We start from the raw sequence: 25,542 nt of genomic DNA, 5'->3' as shown, positions 1-25,542 counted from the left end.
AATAAAATTGAATTGAACCGAATTGAATTATCTATCCATTTGCAATTCTGCTCTTTGCTAACTGGGCAACCTAAGATAAGGCCAGCTAAAAGTACTGTCTCTTGATACACCATAGATGAGCTAACAGAAACCTAATAAAAACAGAAATTACCCAGCCAAGTTCAGAAATCTTGACCATCCAAAAGTTTAAATTCACTCTATTTGTATCAAATTTTATCCAATAGTTGGTAGTTGGTCAATCTAATAATAGTTTAAAAGTTAGGAGAGTCGGTAAACTTCATCCTCTGGGTAATGTGTGTAAAAGATTCATAGCAATCCATTCATTAGCTGTAGAGGTATCTCAAAAGTGGTGGACAGGCTAACTGACCAACACTGTCATGTTGGTAGCATTAAAAAAAAGTTCATATATGAAACAGATGTCATCAAAAGAACTCTTAACATAGTCAGCCTAATGATGAAGCTGTGGGATGATAGACATACAGTATTGCTGCATTGCTCATAGCAGACACCTTATTCTTTTACACAGTATTTGTCCTCACACGTCTGCCATTCAGCCATAGTACTGCTTCTCCCCAGTGCTCAATTTCCCTGTTTTCCACTATTACCACACAGCAATTAAAACACCTCGCCAAACAATCAGTCAATGATTTTGATGGTGTGTAGCTCACTCCAAGAGACGGCGCGATCAATAAAGCCATCTCCATGGTGAAATCTATAGCAGCCCCCAGTAGACACACAAAACCGCTGCACAGACACAGCCCTGTCTTCAAGAGAATACCCAGTACCTCTGTTGCTTTCAAAAAGTAAAGCACGACCTTTTCTTTTGGCATTATTGCAGTATACTTAGCAGCAGCCATGTTAAGAGGACTAGTTTTGGAGGAGATAGCAGGAGACGGTACGGGAAGAGAGAAGAATGCAAGAAACAGGCCTGAAATCACAACAGGGAGCATCTGTATTCCTCTGCCTCTTTAAAAACCACCCCCAAAAGTCTATTCCCCTGAGCCGCAGCGGCTGCAGAGAGGATAAGTAGCAGGAAAAAGACAGGAGATATCAGCACTCAGTATCTAATCTCACTACCCTCTCTAATGCACCCTGGAGTATCCACTCCAGCAAAGACACAGGCAGATAGATAGGAGTCGACAGCTGCACAGGCTAAAACCCAGCACCTGAGCTTTACAGCTAACGGTAAGCTTTCCCTGCTGGGCCTGTCTTAGAACAGAAGGGGGGAAAGTCAGTAAAGGAAGGATGGTTTAACGAAGGGCTGAATCATGGGCTTGTTTAACGTTTGACATTATGCATCGATCACTTCTTTCTCAGGGGCTTTTATCACATGAAAAATGTCTACTTATACAAGAACTGTATGCAGACTTAAACACTGCATCCGCTTTCTTCAAAACAAGTACAAATCTCTGCCAATAAAGGTGCAGTGTGAATGTCTTTTTCTAAAGGAAAGTGTCAGCATCTTCGAATAAAGCAAACAGGTACAGAACCTCCACAAGTAAACAGATACTGCTGCTTGCTTCCACGACATTGCTGAAAGATGTAGATTTGCATTGCAAATTCCATTTTGGATTTGTTTCACTTGTTAAAAACATGATTATGCTCATCTCTGCTGGATTCCTACAATATTATGCACTTGTACTGAAGGCCAGGGGTTAGAGCCAGACAATAAATAAGAAAAATTCAAGTCACCTTGAAAACCACAACTGCGAGCGTACGCTGCACAGCAGTTACGGTCTTTACTGCTGCTTCTATTTCACCTGAACACCTACACTGACAGGTATGTCAGAGAAGACCTTTTATAAATTATACAATGCTTGCAAGCCTAGAAAGAAATATACAAGATTCATAAACACATACTGATTATATTATTTGAAAAAGGTTATTACTGACAGAAAGATTTCACTTAAAACTGTTTTTTTTTTTTTTTGACCCAGTATGATACTGCATCCACATTTAGAGACAACGCTTTTATTTACAGGTCCATAAAATCCTAACACTATTGAGACCTTTAGTCAGTGCACAGCAGGCCTGCTGAAAATGCAAAAATATGCAATTGTTCTACAGGAAAGCAAAAAATTACACATGCAGACAATACAGCTTTCAGTAATAAATGAACAGATACCTGGATTTTAATAAAGCTGTTCTTTCAATTATTTTTTTCTAGACATAAAAAAATATTTAAAAGAGTTTACTAGCAATCAAGCATTACAAATTTATTTACTTGGTGTTTAAAGAGTACAGAAGAGTCTCCAACCATGCTGGTGGTTCTGTGAGGCTGTACCAATACACAGTTTTCAGCCAACATGCTGATCTTTAGTAGGCACAACGCCTTTCATGTTCACCATCTTAGTTTTGCATGCTAATATTTGCTAATTTGAAGTGAACACACAGTAGAGCTGAGGCTGATGGGAATGAAGAACAACAGACCTGTGGAAACTATCAAGTTTCTGGGATCTACAATCTCTCGGGATCTGAACTGGGAGACCAACATCGACTCCATCATCAAAAAGGCCCGACAGGGAGCGTACTTCAACGTGCCATGTGAGCTGGTCAACCAGTTCCACACATCAGTCACTGAGTCTGTTCTCTGCACACCAGTCACAGTGGGGTTTGGACCAGCCCCCAAACAAAGTAAGATGCAGACAGTTAGTTCTGCAGAGAAGATCACTGGCTCCTACCTGACCACAATCCAGGACTTACACACCTGCAGAGTCAGCACACAGGGAGTGTAAATCACTGCAGACCCCTCACATCCTGAGCAAAAACACTCAACTTACCCAACTTTTTGACATTGTTTCATTTTTTCCATACACTATTATGATTATGTAAAGTGAAATAACAAATGTAATCTCAATTTCTTTTTTACTACAAAGGAAAGGGAATTAGATTGATTTAATACCCTGGATGGTTAAAAAGTCTTGGCTAAAAAAGATGATTCTGAGTCTGATAATAAGGAAAGGTTGAAGCGGAACAACAAACGAAAAGGCTTTTTATAAACCGTTAAAATCTCTGTATCAGTGCTGGTTGCAAAGGAGATATTTATAGATGCAAAATATGCATAACTGGACATCTTCCTGGCAAAGACAACGATTGATGCTCTGTTTATTTGACTGGTAGCGCAGCACTGGTGGTTATGGAGGTATTTGCAAGGAGCCAAACAGTCTCCCATTATCTTCACACTGTTTAAAGCCAGAGCTGAAGGAGCCTTTGTGTCCAATGCTGGAGGCACACAGGCAGGAAGAAGGGGGCAGAGGGGCTTGTTGGTAGACAGAACAGCTGGAACCGAGCCTTCCTGTCTGGCAGAGAGTGATGAAATTCCCTTCCGCCCAAATCACATCTCTTTTTCCTCCTCCCCCACCTCCTCCATTTCTTTGCTGCTTTTCTCTCACTCTCCCTCATCTTCCTTCTGCTTGCTGGTTACTGTTGTGCGAGCGAGGCTCTCATGAGGCGAACTGACAGCACAGATAAACGAGTGAACCGGCTTGCCGGATGCACGTACACGCACCTTTCCGCATGGAGGATCACTTTCTTAGACAAGCTCTCATATTTATTTACATATTTCTGCACACACACACACAACACAAAATGAGGACACATACATGTGAGAGAAAGTTAGATTTACATGCACATACACACACGCACGTCAGCAGATGTACAGGCAGTCACAGGAGGTTTACCAACAATGTTACCGTGCACTCCTTTTCCTCTCTGCCTCTATTAAGGCTGACGTTGATGTATGACTGAAATTACAGGACAGACTGCCGCTTAGCTCCATCACAGAATGAATGTAATCAAACAAGGAGACACAGAAAGGATTGAGGGAACTTTACACTCAACAAGATGGAGGCAGGAGAGGTAACAGAACAAAGAGAAACTGCACATAGGGAAGCCAGTTGTGAGAAAAAGACAATAAAAACACTAGGGATGGGACAATATATCAAAATTCAATATATCGTGATACAAAAACCAAAACAATATGTACCGTGTTGTCTAGCTATATATATCGTGTGGTCTCCATACACCAGTGACTTCATACTTTTTGAGTCTAACAGAACACAAGTCAATATATCTGGTTGCTCTTTACATAATCAAACCAGCGCTAGAAAATGGGTAAAAAGAAAAGAAGAATAAAGTACAAGTATTCTACAGCTAGTCATATATTATCAGAATTTTTAACTGTATCGTGATTGAATTGAATCATACACACAATATTATGCATCATACACACAATATTATGCATCGAATCATATCAAGCAAAATTCGTATCATCTCACATGCGACACCTCTGTGGAATTCAATTCCTTTATCATCAAGGACATGCTGTCTCTGCAGAAACCAAAGCCTTTGCGAGTTTGCAATTACTAATAACAGTGGAGCTTTGCGAAAGTGATTATTTGGGCCTGTCACAACCAACGGTTTCGAAAATAATTATTCAAACCTCCTTGCGCCTTGGATAATGTGTAGTTTCATTTACTCCACCACTCCCCCAAAGTCATTGAAAAACAACACGCTGCAGTCATGCAAAACACTTTCTTCCCTCCAGTTCCTGATGGCAATGCCTTTTATGCTCATGTTTTTGCAGGCTTTGGTGTACTTCCTAAAACTGGGTTATGTTGTACAAGTTTCTCCCCACCTACAAGTGCAAGAGAATGTTCTGTTCTCCTTAAAGAGGTGTGCCACAGTGGGTGTGCAAGAGAACCGCTGTGCATGAAATACTGCCCAATATATGCATGATGTGGCAAATTACCACTCCCTCAAGAACTCAACTGTCATGATGATTTGTCGAACAACAGCAAGAATCATTTTCCTTGCTGAAAGTTCACAAATCACTCGGAGGTAGGAGTGTTCTAGGTAAACATACCTCTGTGATTTATTTTTTTTATATCTTAATATTTTAAAAAGTGGGGTTCCCTGATAGACTAGTGTTAGGACGCAGCCCTCTCGCCGCTGCGGCCCGGGTTCGAGTCAGGAACGGCATCCGGCCTAAAACACGCACCAAATGTCAACCTGCAAATCGTCAATGTGACGATTCGCTGTGGTGACCCCTAATGGGAAAAAAACAAAAGTGACATTCAATATTTTAAAAAGTACAGTATATAAGCTCATCAATTTTGGAAAAATACACATAGACCAAATTGCTACAAATGTAGGTGAGTGTTTCACCATTTATTTAGATCATAAAGTCGACCACATTCTAGTCAATAAGCTGTGTTATGCTAAAATAAATTACCTATTGATTTTTTGAGCAAAGTGAGGAGCAAATTGTGTGTGAAGTTGCCATTGTCCTATTTATTTTTATCACATTAGTTTGCACGTGTGACATCCTTATGCTTCAGCAGCTCATTATTTTAAGCACATTAATATATATAGAAAAAAACTCAACCGCTGTCTGCAACTCAGGTTTAATGACTCAGATACTGTAGATCATGAAGGAAAACACTGCAGAACTAAAATTTTAAAAGTAAATTAAAACAAGTTATCAGTTAAATAACCAGGGATTTGGGTTATTCATTAATTTCACTAACACGGTTTCTGCCCCCCGGATGCGTGTGCACCCTCAAATGTTCGGACATGAGGATTTATCTTTTAACTGGCTACAGACAGAAGAGATTTTAGTGTGCTGTAACAGTTTTAAATTTAGCAGCAGCCTGAACAGAGTTTCCATTCACTCCTTATGAAGAGGGTGAACGGGACAGTTAGAATTACTAATGATAACCCTTGAACAGTATGCCCAGCTTAGCCAGCTAGTTTTTACTCACTAGAGTTGTAAAATTCTGACCCTACTTTTAAACCTACGTATGTGCAGCTGACTGATAAATCTTAAGTCTCTTGGATCTAATGGATCACCTTCTCAAACCTTCCTGGATCGTATTTTAACATCTCACCAGTGCCCAGTGCTTGAAATAGCACAGTTTTGTTCAGCCTGCCTCTTATCGGACACCCTGCCAGGCCACGTCATGTCTACAGTCTGACAGATCCTAGTTTGGACGCTTGTCAGTTGCCTAAACACCGCAAAGTTGTTAAGGAAAAATTATGAGAGGATTTTACAACTCTGGAAAGATGTCATGGCTACAGCTGTTTCATTCTTGATAAGACTGTCAGGTAAACAGCAGAAATATACAGTTCATGTTAAGTAGTCACAAATGTGAGCTGCCACATTTTTTGTGGCCCAGACAAAATAATCTGGAAAATGTTTGCTGTCTGGACACCCACTGTGCCAGTGTACCAGTCTTGTTTAAATGGATAAGGGGGGCTGCATTTTCTTTTCCCAATGCTTTTGTTCACTTGAACGGTGCATTATTACACTGAAATCTAATAAGAGTCACAGTTACAGATTCTTTAGAACTGAATTGTTGGGTCACAGTGAAAGCAGTTTTAGCCAAAGAAGAAAGGAAACTACTAGCTATTTGTGTCTGGTCTAATAAAGATATAAGGCGATATAGAGGATGGATGAAATAACAACAGTGACGTTTTGTACTGCGACACTGAATGCAACACTTAGGCTTGTTAGGGCAAGGCTGTAATTTATCAGTGCACAGTGAGTAAAAGCTACAAAGCAAAAGTGAATTTATTCAGCATTTGGAAAGTAAAGCTCAACATGGATTCATAGCCAGAACCGTTAGGATTTTGATTGAAAACAAAGACCACATAATATATTTTGCTTGTGATAAACTAGTTGTACAGACTGAAAAGAGAGGCGCACCATTCTCAAATAACTGTGCGGTGTCAGTTCAGCACAGCTCATTAAAAAACAAACAAACAAAAAAAAAGCAGCTCAGGAATGTAGACAGCAGCTCATGGAGCTAAGGGGGGAAAGAGGCATCTGGCCTACTTTGGAAAATATATCCATAATTTTTAAATAAATCAGATTTGATTAATCAGAGGTGCAAAAAAAAAACTCTGCCTGTGATAGGAGAGAGTCTGCCCAGCCCACATCAGCACTGGATCTTTTCATCTCCTCAGCAGCTGGCACACTGGTGACACCTCCGCCACATTACAGTGTAGAAAAAGAGCAAAGGAAGGGAAAAAAGATAAGGTGAGAGACGAACGAGACACAGCCGAGAAAGACTGAGGAAAAGACAAAAAAAACATAAGACAGAGCATGACTTTGACGTGGCAGATTAAAAAAAAAAAAAAAAAAAGAATAGCAGACACTGATATGTGTCACATCTAATAGGGACACGACACATCAAGCCTCCTTGGAGAGGCCGAGCTGTCACACAGGAACAACTCTCTCTAAAAACAGAGCTAGCGGCGTCTCTCCAGTGCTAATGGCAGCCGACATTGGGAATACAACTCCTTGGGTTGTAATCTATTTGCAGCAGCGGCGCTAAGCCTCATTTGGAGGAGATTTCATTTGCAGCATGGCTGTGTTTGTCTTTCTGAAACTGCAATTTAGTTTAGTTAATGAGCTTGACATATCGTACAGCTCAGGACAACAGCGAGACATCAGAGCTTATCAGGGCTTAATGTTACAAGCACAATAACAGTTGATCTCCTGTAGAAAGAATGTCACTTTCAAATCTAATCTGAGTCTAATGAGGCATAAACAAAGGCATTGGAACTTAACTATTTTTACATGGGCCTTGCCTACATGTGATTTTAATGTAAAATTAAAAACTGGACTTTACTGTAAATTAACACCTGTAGAATGATTAGAGAGCAGTCAGAATAAACGCCAATAAAGTGTCTGTTACTTGGGAATTCCTTCTCTATTTTGAACAAAATCTCCATTTGAAATAGCCTGTTCTGTTCCATCAGGTCTACAGCAAATCACTTAGTACATGCACTTCATGCAAACCTGTATGAGTCACTTCAGCGGTTAAATAACCAGGGATTCAACCAGGGAGTGCTCAGTGTGGGCCTGTTTTCAAAACATGATGTCAGCTTATTAAAATAAGTTTCATAATATGGCATAACTATCAGATGTGGGCATATGATTTACTGTATATTCTAGCACAAATTAAAAGATTTACAAATGAGATTGTCCTATTAAAAAATGACTTCTTATATCATTTGTGCCAGCAGGTTGCAACCAACAGTTACACTGTAATGAACTGCAGTAAATTATCTCCCAAACTGGTGGTGTCTATGGTAAAATGGCAAAGCTCAAGTAACATTAGCTAATGCCAGTTAACAGCAACGTATTTATGACAGTCTCCATGATGACAGGGTTTGGGTACTTTGGGTACCCAAAGTGACATAACTGTGTTTATGACTGTTGTGACTGAAGACAAAAGCCCATATAGCTTGCTGGTACAATATACATGTATGTTGTTAATGTTGGCAGAGTTCTTGCAGTTCTACCTGCCAACATACAAGCGCTACAGGAGATGCTCCTCGGGGTCGCATGAGAGGGCGGGGACAAATGGTCATATGGGACCGTATACAGCAGGTAGGACTTGTTGTTTACAGTCGCCCAAGCTGTACAACGATGTAGGCCGAAGGATGATGAAATTATGTTCATTAAAGGTCAATACAAAGTATGTAGTGCAGTGATGGGCAATAACTACAGAAGCTACTGTACAAGGACAACCTAGAGGTTGCTGCCAGTGTAAGACCAGCAGACAACAAATTGGATTTTGTGGCCTGTGACAATGATGATGATGCTATTTTGCCATTTTCACATGCATGCTGATGTGCTACCTACACCATTTTGAGATTTGTGATCCATTTAACTGAAAACACTGTGGGCAGAAGCCAAGATGGCCACTGTAGTTGAACTGCAGTGAAAACAAGCAAAGCCAAGATTCCTGGGAGAGGAAATAAGCAAATGTCTGAGTCTAAACGTACTTCTGGGTAAAGCATCCCTGCAGTCAAAAGGTGATTTGATATGCAACATATTCTCATCACTAATCCCTCCTCTGAAGTTGCTGTTTTTGCACTGAGTGGTTTCATGGTTAAAGCATCCCTCTAGCAGCAATTCAGCCGGATATGCAGCATGCTCTCATCACTGATACTGTGACATGTTTAGGGCTGCTGTTCCTCTGTGAACTGCACAGCCAGATCAGGACAGAAATCCATCCAGGGGACAGTTAAGCACAGGTCTGAGCACCCTCATCCACAGCCTCTCTGTCATAGCAGCACGTCCTCAGCATGTCTCCACTATGAAATGTCTGGGACTCCTTTCAGCATTAATGTGCTTTGCTGTTCACTCTCTGTGGAGCCAACTGTCACTGTATGGAAACTCTACCTTATTTCTAAGTTATCATTATCTAGACGTCATTTGAACATGCAGGAAAAAAAAGCAAAGCTATGCGCACACACACGTGTTTTTTTTTCCTCTTTCCAAGAGAAGCTAGCATTTGTACGTGATCACAACAATTACAATCATTACAGCTGAAATGACTAGTCAAATAATAGAATATTAATTACTTATTTTGTCAATTAATTGTCTACTTATCAAGGAAAAATGGCAAAAGTAAGTAAAATAAAGATGTATTTGTTGCAGCCCTAACATTGAGCAACAAACAATCAAGTCTAAGCAGCAGGATTTAGTATTCTAGCAAGACTATCTGCAGTGCAGCCAACCATTACAGACTACACTAAGAAAAGACCATTTACTCTTATGCAGCTGTACCACACTAAGCTAGTCTAAGGATATTAGTGTGTGTGTGTGTGCGCGTTTACATGTTTCATTCTATTTTGCCCACAGGTATCTCAGCAGCCCTTTGTAAATGCCATGCAGGGCCTCAAAGATCACCGAGAGCCTATTAGTTAGATATGAAAGACACAATATATGAATCACTGGCAGCTGGCTAAAGGAGGGATAGAGCATGACTGGATTCAAGCAAAGCGTGTTTGTCAGTGTGTGTGAACCACAAACAATACTTCGAATGACTACACGTGTTTGCCAGTTAATTTGGCTCGACTTTCGGTAACTGCAGGGCCAACCAGTGGATTCAGAGTCATTGACAGGCTACTATTATGGGCACACGGTTCTGTGTCCATATACACACACACCAACTGTGTAAGAAAGAGGCTCTCCACAGTGGTGTAATTAGGCCTGGTCACTGCAGGGATGTTGTAATGGATAACCCTGTCTGAAAATGGCCAGGGGCAGCACTTATAATTGAGCATGCAGTGTCTATGTGTGTGCAGCATGTGTGCGCACAGGGAGAACTACAAAAGTGGCACTGCTTCCTGTTTGCTTAGTATTTTTTTTTTCCTCATTTGCTGGATTATGTGTGCAGCAGCCCTTAATGAACGGAGCAGAGTTTAAAGCCCTGTGCCTTCATATGTGGGCACTGGGTGGTCTGGGGCTGGAAACTAGAAGAATCTCTTACATTTAGCAGGAACTGAATTAGGGATGGGCAATCATTGTTGAATATTCAAATAGTCATTAAATAAAAAAAAGCGAATATTTCACGTGACTATGGTTTTGTCTTTAAAATTTTACTGGTGCCTTAAAGCTCCTTTGGCAGCAGTAACCTCAAGGGTGCAAGAGGCAGGATATGATACAGTCACATAGCTGGCTTGTAATTTGGTTGTAAATAACCAAGTCTCTTGCCTTAAATTTGTTTGACAATTCTCATACCGGCTCAACATGAGTTCCCGAATCTTGACGTGTCTACAGTTAAAGTCCATTTAATGTCCGGGTTAACTGATTGACATTTGTGTTCTCACATACAGCTCCTCAAGGTAATGTCTAGATAATTTCAGGGTTCCAGTGCATGTCTGAAAAGAGCTTAGGATTCCCCAATAAACGTAGGAATTTTTCCCTTCCATGATGGCAGCAAAGCAGCCCCATCCCTTCACCGTACTGATGTTTTCATGTTGGCGTGAAACATGAAAACATATTTCACAGAGTTGACACTGTAAAAAGGAAATTGCATACCAACATGGAAACAGCATTTCAATGCTAAAGTACTGTGAAGGGAGTGTCATCATCCCTTTTTCTTTTCCCCCGCACTGGGAGGTGAAAGATCCATATTTATAGATGAGGAGAATCTCCTCAAGGATTCGAGACTCATTAAATTGGTTTTATTTTCCTTGCTCATAGAAGATGACAGCTGATCAATACATTTATTGCAGCATTGTTAAAAAGGCAGCATGCATTTCATCTCTCTGTGTGTATTTATCCGCATGCTGTGGTGGCTTTTACAATAGATTTATTTACTCTCCTTATTTTAAAACATTGTTGAACTGTAATTATTTGTGCTTCTTTGACAGTGTCAATTATTGGTTGAACCTCATATTTTGTCCTCAAATTTCATCGTTTTAAACTTTTACAAAAATAAAGAAACAAAAAAAAAAACCTTCCACACTGCATGCTCAAGTGACTTTTTGGTTTATCCTGTTCTTATACGCCAATACTTATACTTGTACTTATATTGATGGAAGTATTTCAGTCCAGCATTGCTGTTATGGCTGCACTATTAAATCAAATAGAAAAATTCAAGTACATCATTTTATACACACTTTCCAAAATTTACATCTTTGGAAATTCTGACACTTCTGTGAGCCTGGGCTCATTGGTGGACCTTACAAGGTTAAACAGGGTCAGGACAAAGAGAATCTCCTTACATATTGAAGGTAATACAGCCTGAAAGTTTTATGAATAATGTAATATTTCCATGCTATCTTTGAAACAGCACTTCAGAAAATCATCAAAATGTAAATCTTTGCTTCTGTATCATCCACATGAAAGGTTGTGTAGAAAGCAAACGCATTCAAGCAATCTTCAAAGGCAGCTTCTCCCATATGGTTGAAGTAATAAAATGCTGTCTGCTGATTATGTGATGGGATGATTTCAAAGGCCTGACGCAGGACCATAACATCACTGCATACAGAAAAGCAGGATATAGGCTACTGTCTTCAGAGCACAAGGTCCACAAGAGACTGTTGCCATGGTGAAAAACTGGTAGGTTAGGAGGTACAGCAGGTGAACAAAAATAATGGAGAATGTGTTGAATGTTGAGAATGGGGGTGTCACTGTGGGATGTACATGCCTTATACATTCTTGTTTTGTTTGGTTAAAAAGTTGCTTAAATCGTTTAGATCTCACTTTACTGTCTGTGGTAATTCAGATTGGATACCCTTAGCTGGCTGACACCAACTCATAGCAGGCCTTAGAGAGCCCGTCAATGAGAATGACAAACTGAATAATGACTGTAAACTGAACACTAAAGTGGACACCTGGACGTAGTTGGTTCACCTGCTACTGTATGTAGGATAGTATTTATTATTATTATTATTATTAATTTATCTATTCCTACCAGCTAGATCTCATGCTTCTTACAGAGACTTGGCTTTAAGAACTGTTGTAGTGAGAAAAGTAACAGGAAACTGACTGCAGCCACTCTCAGTTTAACTCCATGAAATGACAACTGCCGCCAGCTAATTTTTATCAGCTGTAGCTAAGCTAACTAGCTAATTAAGCTAAGGTTAGTGCTATGAGCCAAGTCTCTAGCTGACTTTTAAAAGTTTCCAGCTGACCTGCTTTTGAAAGAGAATTCTACAGGGCCGGTCTGGTGACAAACTCTGAGACCACAACTTACTACGGCATGGGAACAAGATACTGTTCATTAAAACCTCTAATGAAACTTCAGAGGTATGAAATATCATACTACATAAATAATATATTTTAACTTATTGTATGATGTATTAAATGGTTTGACCCCCTGAAATGCCATCAGACAAGCTCAGAAGAATCCTTTAAAAATGGATCTTGATATTACTTTTCTTTTTATAAAGTTTTTTTAACCAAGATGGCACCATGCTGCCTTGGTTGGACACTCTCTAGTGTGTTTGATGTTTCTCTTTGTTTTATCAGTTTTCTGCAACCCATCTCAAATCATATTCACCAAGAGTTCCTAAACATTAACAACTCACTCTGAGCATTTTTTCTCCCATCTTTGCAAACACAAAAAGTTGTGTGAACATCTTAGTCAGAGGGGCAGCAGCCTTCTATGGGACCTGGAGAAAATGCAGGTGAGGAAAGCGTGCAGGTGTGCTAGTTAGGTCAACGAGGGACCTGGACGTCGCTCCTGTCTATCCACCTAGCAAATCTTCATTCAGTAGTTAACAAAATGGATGAACTGCTTCTTGTCAAACGGACTAACTTCTCGCATTCCGCTGCTCTGTGCTTCATGGCTTGGTTCAGCAAGTCCATCCCAGACAGTGCAACACAGCTGCCAGGCTTCCAGCTCCTTAGAGCGGACTGTGTAACGGAGTTATCAGAGAAAACGAGAGGAGGTGGAATCTGCTTCTACATAAATGAAGGTTGGTGTAAAGATGTCACAGTGTTAAGGAAAACTTGTAACACTGACTTCAAGGCTCCATTTATCAAGTGCAAACCATTTTATTCACCACAGGAGTTGTCCTCATTTATTCTGGTCAGTGTTTACATCCCACCTTAGGCCTGCGTTAGCAAGGCACTACAACACCTGGCTGACCTGATAACTCGCATGAAACTGAAACATCCAGACTCCCTACTTACCATCTAAGGGAATTTCAACAGATCAAAACTCACCCACTAACTGCCCAAATACAAAGAACATGTCCTTTGTCTCACCAGGGACAAAAACAGATTGGACCACTGCTACACTGTAATAAAGGTGCAGACTCTTTGATCACTGCATGGCTCATTTCATCCCGACCTACAGACAGAAACTTAAAGCTGCAAAGCCAGTGGTTAAAACAGTGAAGAGAAGGACTGAGGATGCAAAGTTAGAGTTATTTGCCTGTTTTGACTGCACAAACTGGAAGGGTTTTGAAGCTGCATCTAAAGACCTGGATGAACTCACTGACACTGTGACATCATATACCAGCTTTTGTAAGGACATAATCTGTTGGGTAGTGCAGAAGTAAGTTTGGTTGCCCATGGGTCAGTTTCAAACATACAGTATCTTATGTGCACATGAAGATAATAACCCATCATCTTTTTTTAACAATTATTTGCTTGTTGTGTTAACAGAGCTCAGCCAAAAGCATTCTGCAAATAATGTGTGGAGATGGGTGTAGCAGTAACAGGGAGAATGTCATAAGCAGCATCTTCTGTCCTTCAGTGTAGTTTGTAAATATCGCATCCTTTTATGTAAGTGTATTTTGCTATGTGAGCCAAAACTGCATTGATGCTTTAGATGTGATAAAAAGACTTTTGCAGTGTATGCTTGAATCTTTTAGAATGCAGGAAATGTGCCATAGCTCTATTTTCATAATGAGATAAATAAATAAGCGTAGATAATCTCAGAAGTGTAATAACACAGTGAGCAGAAAAAAAAGTCAAATGTGACTTGAAGATACGGCTGCACAGTCTTTAAAAAAGTCTAGCACAAATCAGATTCTCCAGGGAACAATGATGCTTCAGTAAATTATGTGGCAACTGACTGGAGGCTGAGGAGCTCATTCAGGCTGCAAATGGCTGATCCTGGACCACGGATACATCACGTTCCCCTCTTGCTTGTCTTCCTCCCCTTCTTTCCTCCCTCAGTGAGACTGCCAACAAATGAATCCTGCCAAGTGCCTCCCCAGGAGAAGTGTGTGTCTCTCTCTAAATCTGAGCGTCTGTGCGATGTGTGTGTGTGTGTGTTTCCACTTTCATGGCAACGCTGGCAGTAATGTGTCTAATGGAAGATAAGCAACACTCTCTCAAACAAGTCTTCACAGCCAGGCACTTCCCCCAACATCATCATGCTGAGTGCATCACAGGGAATACTTTATACCCTTCCATCTCTATGAGCACAAACACACAATTCACAGTTAACAAAGACACACACACACACACACACACACACACACACACACACAAAGAGAATACAGAGAGGGAGGGTTTGGATCACCTGTTCCAAAGCTGCTTTTATTATCTCTCATACAAAGCCTGCAGAGCCTCACACACACATGCATGCACACACCCTCGGGTTGGATGATGAGTCCCTGTCATGAGTTTCAGTCATGAAGGGATACCTCAGAGAAAGTGTAGCTCTGGATTGCCACGCTCAAAGCTGGCTGCAATCATTTCTCCTCCAAAGTACACCCCTCGACACACACACTGACAGAAACGCACACGCCATTGAAGTGCTTCGCAAGACAGCAAGGGACAAGCGCGGCAGAAGGCGCTTATAAAGAAAGACAGAGGGAGAGTCCTTGACTCTTGGCTGACCCTGCAACTTGTTTGTGTCGATTTTGAAGGAAGCGTTCTGATTGAGGAGGAAGGGAGAGGGAAGGATATTTTACACACGCAGAGTAAAAGGCGAGGGAAGAAAGGAGGAGGCAACACTGGAGGAGGACACCAAAGGTGTGAGTCCACACTGCCAAGCAATGAGTACAACACCTGAAGTGCTGCCATGTTAGACTGATCGGCTGGTTGTATCAGCTACTGTACAGCTAGTCAGTGTCATGCATTTAACTTACTTCCTCCATAACAACAGCTACAGAACAACTGTCAGTCATAGTTTTAGTGCTTCAGGCATCTTCTATTAATTTGTCATATTGTAGTTTTATTTCTGTGTAAATGTATTATTCATTTACAAAAAACCTATGTTGGTGCAGCACTGTTATACAATTGAATAAGATGCTCCATCTGAGCTGCAAACATAATGAAATTTTAATAAAAACTAAAGTCTGAGGAGCTGGTTTTGATAATTTTGCATGCAGGAAATGCACTGTTAGCCTGCAGAGCCTCACACAAAATTGTCAGTATAGGCCTTTAAAACCCAATGCTGATTCAATTTGACACTTTTTTGTAATAGGGCTTGATGTCTAATTCTTAAGAGCCAATTCTAACAATTCTTTTACATCTCAATTCATCAGAACAGGTGTGCATCCATGCCAGACGTCTGTATCAATATACTGTATATGAATGTATAGAGTTTCCAACTTGGGCACACGCCAGTGGTGTATCATCATGCCGCTGTGGCAAACTGTCTGTCTGGATTGACTCTGGAGACACAGAGATAAAGGAGATGAGAGCAATACTGCACTGTCTAATGTTTCAACAATCACAATCTTGTGCCAACACCGAATTATGCTTTAAACATATACATTTCTACACACTGTCAACCAGTTTAACCCAAAAACATTAAAGCACAACTACAACTAAATACAAAATGATTTCTGTCTACGGCTGAGCACAAATCTAGAGGTTTTCACCTCAAAATCGGTCTCAATTTTTGCCACTGACCTAAACACATTCTTTTACGTTTGCAGAAACAACCAATCAGACTTGGGGAAAGCTGCCCAGGACTCCAGACTTCAGGAGCTTCAAGACCCCATGTTCATTGTCAGCTGTTGTGTGGGAATTTAATTAATCCCAAAAATTTGCACCAGCGCAGCAGAGTGAATGGAGGGAAATGATACGGGCCTAAAAGAGGAACTTAACACCAAGTTTCAGCTGGTACATGACTTCTTGACATATTCAGAAATAGATCCAAACGCAGGGGCCTGTGTCAAATATTACAGTATAAGGTGCAAGGGGTGTGCGATATTACTGAAAAATGATACCTAGATATTTTCAATGATTTTGACGATAAGCAGATGATATTTTGTAATCTTCAAAAGCGTGTTTGATAAAGTCTTACATTGTTCCAGCTCTCTCTTGTTAATAGCTTTTTAATTGTTGCTGCCTACTAATATTAATGGAAACAACATTTAAGGAAAACAGGTCTTATTTTACTTTATTTAGCTAAATCATTCAAGTATAACAATACGCTGAAACGCTGGAATCACTTTTGCAGAATGATTCTACTGATGTGTGCTGGTCCCTTGGCTGGTTTAGTCCTGTCCTCTACAGCTGACTCCCAAAGCTTTTCATATTCTTCATATTCTGCGGGTGGTTAGTTCGCAGATGGTGAAACAAGCTGTTGAGTTCTCTATAGTTTGCAGATTTCCGTCTTTTGAGCAATATCCGTCTATTCAAAGACAAAATACAGTATGTCCATGCGAGTGAGGACGATCCATGTGTAGCAGATAAATCTAACAGTGCAGACAGTGATTCTGGTGGTGCCTGCATTTTATCTAGGCACTGTTTGTTCATTTTTAACTTCGCTCATGCATTTTGAGGCAGCTACGCTAGCTTCACTTGTAGTGTGGTGACCATGTACACACTACGTGAACTCTCAGAGTAGTCTGTCCTACTAGGCTACATGACGCAGTGCACGTGCAGACTGTAAAAGCTTGGTTTTAAAAAGCTAGTGTTTTTGTAAAGTGAGTGACATATCCAATAAGCTCACACATCATTAAAACAGTAATTAAGAGATTGTCGTAGAGGATTTAAATGGCACACCCATGGTTCTTGTCAGTGTTCTGTTCAGTTCTGTATGGGGGACTATAGCTTATTTTTACCCTAGTGGGTTCATTTAGCCAGTGTAACTGGGTAAAAATGCTCATCACTCCTCTATTGCATAAAAAAATACATGCATGTGAGGGCTGGTGCAGAAACTGATACTGTAGTAGATCTTCAATATCAAACTCAGTTTCTCACTTACGAGAATCATTAAAAGTGAAACTGATATAAAGTAGATACAACCTGAATCACTACTGAGTTATGTCAATAAATGTCAGAAGAGCAACTAAATCAACATTTGTAAATATGAAAATGTCATGGATTATTGCTTTGAGTGCACTTTGTTCATAAAAGGACAGGCAGACAAAGCCATGAGATGAAGTTCTGAGACAACCAATCTGTGTACTGTGAAGAAGGAAGATGCAACTACAGTAATAATTTCTCTTCCCACTGTGGTTTATCCCAGGCTGCCCTGCAGCACTTGTCTTCTCTGGCGGGTGTGTATATACTGAGGTCAGAGCCTAAATACATTGGCTTTACCTATTGCTGAGCACCAACAAGCTTTAAAACTGTCAGCATGTCCCTGTCTCCTCAGCTCCATCGCCTGTCCTTCCTGTTCATTCTGACACTTGCCTTCCTCCTCCATTTTATGTGTCCTTTAGAGCAACACAGTTGCTGACAACAAGGAGACAGACAGAGAAAAATGCCCCAAGTATTTTAAGACAGGAAGAAATCTGGAATCACAAGAGTGTGAAAGCAAAGTTCAGCTTTTTGGGAAAGACACTTATTTGCTTTGCTGCTGAGAGTTAAGCAGCTGCTTATGTAATTATTTTAGAAAAAGCCAAAAGTATGTGATGTTTATTCAGCATTACTTGGATGCATGCCGGTATTAACCCCATATTAACAGAATTCTTTGAATTTTTCATGACAGTTTTCCTTCTACTATAATCGCTGTTGTTATGATGCCTGAAATCGCACTGTCAAGTCAATACACCTCCATCAGCGCTGAACTGTGAGCAAATGGGAAGCAAGTAGCAGATGGGGACATTTGGTGTCTGATTCTGCAAAAGACACAAGTAAATCCCACACGCTGCTGATGAATATTTGCCAGGGACGCTGCATTGGCCACTGTTAAATGTTTAATAGTCTAACAATAGTGTGATGTCACCTCCTCAGTGCTCCAGTTTGCTTTTAGTCAAAGTTCTATTTTCCCTGCATTACATTTCTCCATACAACACAGCAGACATTAGAAAAGGGCTTTTAAAGTAAGGTGGAATAGATGGGGTAGTTATCTGTTGCAGGCTGTGATTGCATCTGTGCCAGACCTGGGTTCGTACTCATACATCTATCCAGTATATTCTCCTCAAATACTGTCACAGTGTAGAGGAGCTGCCTTGCCTGAAGCCATTTGAGGTGCTGCAGCAGCCATAAAGGACTCTGTCACTGAATGCTAAATGATTCACCTGTTGAACTGGGGCAAAGTGGTTCAAATCCAGTCTAATAATGGGTTTCAGAATGGCGCTGGTGATGGAGGTCAAACCAGTGGTGCCTGCAGAAAATATTTAATCTTGGGATGGCACATTAATAAGGTTATACAGCACAGAGGAATTTCAGACTATGCAAGTTAATAGAGAAATATGGATACTAGTGTAAAATAAATTGCATACTGTTTAATTCCTTGGCTGATGTGAATATCAACAGGTTATGAGATCAGCCAAGGAATCTTTAATTAACTGAATTTAAATGCATCATCAGAAGTAAAATCAAGTGTGCAAGTTGCTTAAACACAAATATTAATTATGAGCTGATTGCGAAGGTTTTGTTTGTCTACATGTCAGCCCTGTGATAGACTGGCGACCTGTCCAGGGTGGACCCTGCCTCTCGCTGCAGCCCTGCCCTTGATGCTACTCAGGAAAAAGCAGTGTAGATAATGGATAGATGGAACATTCTATGGCCAAAAACTTCTATAAGTGGCTATAGTTCTAGATGTACGGTATCTGTATTGCATAGAATAATGAATTATGGATCCAGCAATATAAGACCTAGAGTTCTGGTGTGAAACAACACATCAGATTTCATACTCAATTTTTTTTTATTTCAATAATTGTATCTCAATCATGTAAAAAAAATTCCTTCTTGAGAATTCCCCCCTTAAAGATCCAACTCAATGTGTTACATCTCGAAAGTATGCCAGGTTTTTAATAAAGCACTGGAACGACTGGGGCTTGTGGCCAGTGGGGTGGCCAGTAATTTTAGGATGGTGGCCAGCGCTTGGTGGCGCCATTGGGTCAAACAGGATGAATGATGTGCGAGTGGGTGTACGCACAGGCGTGGATATCTTCTTTAGTCAAGTCAGTGAAGCCAAATATCACCTTACAGTAAAGTGAAAAGTATGTTTTCATTTAGACAGATGCTGAAGAGAAGGTAGTGAACATTGTTTGGGGTGTGATCACAGGTGACAAATGATTAAAATGGGAAGATCTGTCACTGTTGAAATTAAACTGCCAACAAAAAAAAAGTTATCTAAATGTTTGTTAGCATTGTTCCAGTTGTCTCATTACAATCTGTTTTCCTTTGCAAAGTTTAACATCTTATTGGCCCAACGGCTCATTTACCCTTCTCTGATTAATTAAGGCAATTGACTGGCTGGAATAATCACCTCGCTTTATAGTCGTGCCCTAATTAGGAGTTAATTGAAAACTATCAATGACTAAAACAACATCTGGGCAGATGTCAGTTGAAACATTATAAAAATTGAACAAATATTTCCAAACTGTTTTTCTCTCATTTTCTTTTCTTTTCCCCTCACAGGTCTCTGTTCCAGCTGGTAAAGTGGCAGTGGAGCAAAGGGAGGATAAATTACAGTATGACCCATAGCTGGGTCGCAAACCACAAACACAAGCCAACATTTCTGTATATTCTTTGAAAAGAAAACGAAGTTTTCTCGACTTTCTTCATTTGACCCCTGCCATTCTTTCGATACGACTCACTGTGGTGCAGCCCACGCATGTGAATTCACCTCATAACTGTGGAGAGTGGTAACATTTCTTGTGCAAATATAAAAGCGTTAAAATAAGTTCAGATGGGTTTATCCTCATCTTCAATCCTAAACTCTCATCACTCCCACCTTGCAAATAATCATACCATCAGTCCAATCCTATTAGATTTAACTCTGTACCAAAGTATTATTCATTACTGCAATGCACAGTTGGTCAGTTCGTATTTATTAGGAGCTACACTACATGAATCTGGTAAAGCACATGCATCTGCAGGAGCTTTTAATCTCTTGCTGCCTTCCTATTTTCTTCAATTCTACCCTCAGGACAAAACAAAAACGAGTGTGTCTGCACACACACTCATTTCCATAAAAATCACATACACTCATTGTTCTCAGAAATCTCTTCCTACAAGCACATTATTCGGTTTGAAAACAGATTCATATCCTTTATGTTATGGCTGCTCCAACCTGCCATGAGCCATTATTCATAATGCTCCACATGGCAGCAAAGGGAGAAGTATTTTAAACTTAAATAAAAAAGAAATCCTCTAACATGACATCAGTACAAAGAGACAAACGATCTGTTGCATGGTACATAAAAATCCTGCCCTGACTTTAGACCAGCGTGGACAGTTAAATCAGGAGACCACCAGTCCCCGTGGGCCTCCCTTACATAGCCAGGCTGTCAGAATACCTAGCCAGAGTTTTTAAGTGGCAAGGAATCAGGACCTGCTACAAACCATTTAAAGCATTTGTAGGATCTCTGCTGGTACATCCTAAAGATAAGACCCCCCCAGATAGGACAAATGGAGTAGCATATGACATCTCATTTGACAGCTGTCAGGGACACTACATCATGAAGAAGCAAGAATCCCAGAGGGGAGACTAAGAAACATGAGAAAAAGGCAACGTCAGCTGTCTGAACACCAGAACAAAACGCATCACCATCACAGCATCGACAGAGAGGGAGTCAAAAGTCATCAAGGAGTCAGTGGACAACCACAGAAAAGTCAAGGGACCATTAGTCTCTCTACATCTTTAACCACCTGTTATCATCTAATACAAGTTCAACACAACTGAGTCATTTCCATTAGAACTGAGCAAACTCTGTTCACAGAAGAAGACTGAAAGCACCAGGGATTAGGGGGAGCTTGAGTTACAGGAATAATTTGACATACTGGGAAATCTGTTTGCTTTTGTACCTAGACTTACAGATGGGTGAAAGAAAAAATCTGAACAAATGTTCTCTTCAAGAATGACATCCACAGGTCATGAGGGGTCAATGAAAAGTTTAAGGATTCAGTTATGAAAAGGATGTGAATCACATACTTTTGCCTTCACAGTCATCAGATCCAGCTGAACACCTATGGAAGATGTTGGAGCAATGTGTTAGACCTCATCTCCATCACCATGATCAAAACAACATGGTTAAATGAGGCAATGTCTTTTAGAACAATGGTGTTCGTCCCTCCAGTAGAGTTCAGAGACTTGGAGGGTCAATGACAAGGAGCACTGAACCTGCTCTGGTGGCACGTGGTAGCCCAACACCCGACTGAGACACTTTATGTCGGTTTTATCTTTGTCACCCACCAGTAGATAAAAATATTGATAACATATGCTACATACAGAGAGCCAGGAGACATTTGGCTTAGCTTGTTACAAAGAACATAGGGTATAATGTGTGAAGTGAGATTTAAAGGTGCTGGCTGGTGGATGTGTTACCTTTGAGCCAAGCCAGACTACCCGTTTACTAATTTCCTGTCATTATGCTAAGCTAAGATAATTAGCAGCATGTCCTGATTCCGGCTTCATGTTGAATAAACAGATAAGAGAGTGGTATCAGCATATTTCCCAAAACATGAAATATATAACATTTGTGAGTTCTGTGTCCTCTGAATGATACACTCAATCAGTGCTGCTTGCAAAATTGGTTATTGTTCTGAAGTTTTAATTAAACAAATTCCATGGCTACAGACATAATCATACCAGACAAGATTATCTGAGCAAAGGAGTGTCTCAATTAAACTACTGTCGGTGATGTAATCTCGCTTTTGAGATTCGCTATAATTAACGTATATTTTTAGATGCAAATTCTGCATAGTGCATCTTAGTGTGTGGGATGCAAACTGAGTCATGGGTGTTGTTTTGAGGAAGCCTGGTTCCCAGGTTGAGCAAGGATGTGATGAAGCACATGTACAGGAGTCAAAGAAGCTGGTACCAGATCTACTGTCAGACTCTCAGCCTCAAGGGCACTGAGGTATTCAGACCTGCTGGCTATCAGCGCTGCTCTATCTCTGCCCTCCCCTCCTCACTATCTTTTAACCCAGAGAAATTTAGTGCTGTCTGCACATCTGCCAAGCCGACAGCATGACACCTGTGGAGACTGACAGAGTGAGCCAAAGTTGTCAGGACAACCCAGAGAGCAGAAACACTCTCTGTGTTAGACTATATGACATAACCAAGTGTAAACACTGGAGGCCATTTAGGGAAGCTCCTGGTGGAAGAGGAGGAGACAGATCTGAACTGGACTGAAGTTTGTTCAGTACAGATTTCATAGGGATAATGAAAGAGAATATTGACTGTAATCTATCAGCTGCCATCACCTCTACCTCCACCAGACATGGCTCAAGAGGGATCAAGAATGAGAAGCGCTGATAAACAGAAAAACCAATCCAGTGTCAGTCATGAGCACTGGCTCACCAACACAACAGACTGTTTCACCAACAATTACATCAAACACAACCTTTATACTCATTCACAGGGCTATGACAATCAGAATTTAGCCACCTAAACTGAATAACGGCAAAAGGTCTAGTTATATCACATTTAAACAAGACTATACAAACCTTGTTGGTCTAATAAGATGAACAGACACGCACTGACTGAACGACAGGTTAGTCACTGCACGCACCTGAACTATTTTTATTTATTTTTTTATGCGTGACAGTAATAACTACAAGCACCACGGGTATCCACAAAATAAACAAGGGAAACAGACATTTGCATAAGTTGGCATATTATCCTGTCAGCCTCTCAGCCTGTGCGCAGCTCTTTGTTTAATTCTTCCCGTGGATGCGAGCAGCTGGCATCACCTATGCCGTCCTGTTCACAGCCCTTCTGAGCTCCTATCTGAAAAGAAAACGAAAGAGTCTGAACCTACCGTTCCCAGAGATGCGGTTCTCCATCTCGCCGTGCCCAGCTTGCCTTGAGATACTAAGTTGTATGTAGAGTCCCATGTAATGTAAACTCCCCAGCAGCACCCGGAACGCTCCCATTTCTCGTGGTTTTTGTCTGCTCTCAGTTACCCCTCTTTCTTCTTCACATCAGGTGGAGTACACGTCGAAAGAGTTTCTTTTCTTTGTTTCCTGTGACTTGCGGCGAGGAAGAGAGTGAAGTACACGTGAGGAACACAGAAACGCAGAAGTCGCCTTCCTCCAAAGCAGCAGTCACTGACTGACGGAGGCTGCTTCCGTTCACGCGGCTCTATATGCGGCGGAGGGAGACTGCTCTCAAATGGGAAGTGCCGCGACTGGCAGTGGGGAATTTAGTTATATTAACCCTCAAGAAACCTCTATGAAACGGCAGAAGAGATGACAGAAGGTTCAAAGCCCCATCAATTGAATTAATGTTATGTTTTTATTAATGTTAGCTGAATGATAGATGAACATGTTTTATACAGTCATCCTACATGGCGCTGCTCCAACAGCTGAACAAAGTGTGTGCTATAAGGTTAGGTGGATACAGCAACAGCCCAACTGTCCCACTTCGATATGGAATTTAATCCCTAATCATAAACTGTGCTATCCCCAACTATCCTCCTCACAATTGTGTCCTTTGGCACAATAGAGACATGTTGTATAAGAGCAAATCTCTTTACTTTGACAAGTGCAAAAAAATAAATAAATTATATAAGACTTGGGAGACGGTTATTTAACAATCAGCGATCATCATTTAGTTACAGTGAACTTCTGTACATCTTTGTTTTTATTCTGAAAGAGTCACAGCCTCAGATAGGACAATAATCTTTTGTAGGTGCGTGTTTTCCCATTAAGATTCTGAAAATTCAAGAATACAACAGGGGTAAGTGGTTTTAAAAGAATTTTTGTTTGTTTGATTTGTATTTTCAAACATCAGTTAATTAGAGTGGGGCTTGTGTAAACCTTCCATATGTATCTTCTTATACCTGACCTCAGATGGTGTTTAATTACTATTTGAAATAAGTAATTATTTTTAAAATATCTTGAAGTAAAAATAACATTTAATTTTAACAAATGTAAGAAATGACTAGCAAAGTGAAAGGTTGAGCCCCCTCCCCAAAAAGAACTATGGGATCATAAATGAACTGACAAGTTAGAAGAATTTTGGTTCTTCCATATTTAGTATTGAGTTGACTTGTTTTTAAGAACTATATTTTTATTTCTTGCTGCTCCTTACTGCCTTGACCTTGGCCACAGCTCATTTGTAAAAATGTGTTGTAATGTGCTTCTGTGAACCAGGATTTATCAGCATTTGAATCTGAGGGATTACAGTAAAGCACAGTCCCACAATGCAAACTGCAGCGCAACTCAAAGGCTACCGCTCTCCATGTTGCCGGCCGCTGTCCATGGCGCTGGTCGCTGTCCATGGTGCTGATCGCTGTCAATGGTGCTGGTCGCTGTCAATGGTGATGGCCGCTGTCCATGGTGCTGACCGCTGTCCATGGTGCTGGTCGCTGTCAATGGTGATGGCCGCTGTCCATGGTGCTGACCGCTGTCAATGGTGGTGGCCGCTGTCCATGGTGCTGGTCGCAAAGCAGCCACATCACTAGTCACGCATTGAAGAGTAGAATGAAAGCAACACTATGACATTGGCTGCTAGACTTTATGTAACTGCTTGTATCATCTTTAGTAATCTTTACCACAACAGGACAACATAGCCAGGAGGTTATTTTGTCCACCTTTACAAGCAAAACAATATACAATGTGCACCATTTATTTCACAGAGATAATCCAGAGAAAACCTTCCTATTGCCTTAATAATTTATATAACAATTTGTATTGTGTTTGCATGCTTGTTACAGAGCAAAAGAAAATGTGCTTTATGATATTGTGTGGGAGGGTAGGAATAATTAATAGTTAAATTAAATTTTAATCAAGGTCAGAACTGTGAAATAGCAAGTTCTTTTCTAATATGCTGAAATAATTTATAAATTTGACTTTAAAATATCCTCTACAAGGTCTTATTTTCTGTTAATTTTTTTGTCAGACACACTGTAAGCCAGTCTCTGCTTCACATAAACGGCAGTTGTGAGACTTAAACAAGATGTCACTTTTTGTAT

The 25,542-nt window shown here is 40.6% G+C and overlaps 1 protein-coding gene across 1 annotated transcript in view; it reads right to left on the bottom strand.

Annotated features, from left to right (window-relative positions):
• Positions 1-23,703, bottom strand: part of vstm2la (V-set and transmembrane domain containing 2 like a) — a 56,920-nt gene extending 33,217 nt beyond the window's left edge. Inside the window, exon 1 of the mRNA XM_020612642.1 lies at positions 23,386-23,703. Within this exon, the coding sequence (XP_020468298.1) occupies positions 23,386-23,500 (115 nt within the window). The 5' untranslated portion in view covers positions 23,501-23,703. The remainder of the gene's footprint in view (positions 1-23,385) is intronic.
• Positions 23,704-25,542: the final 1,839 nt, after the last annotated feature.

The sequence above is a fragment of the Monopterus albus genome, unplaced genomic scaffold (genome assembly GCF_001952655.1).
Source record: "Monopterus albus unplaced genomic scaffold, M_albus_1.0 scaffold126.1, whole genome shotgun sequence".
NCBI lineage: Eukaryota > Metazoa > Chordata > Actinopteri > Synbranchiformes > Synbranchidae > Monopterus > Monopterus albus.
This window is presented reverse-complemented; position numbering and strand designations above follow the sequence as displayed.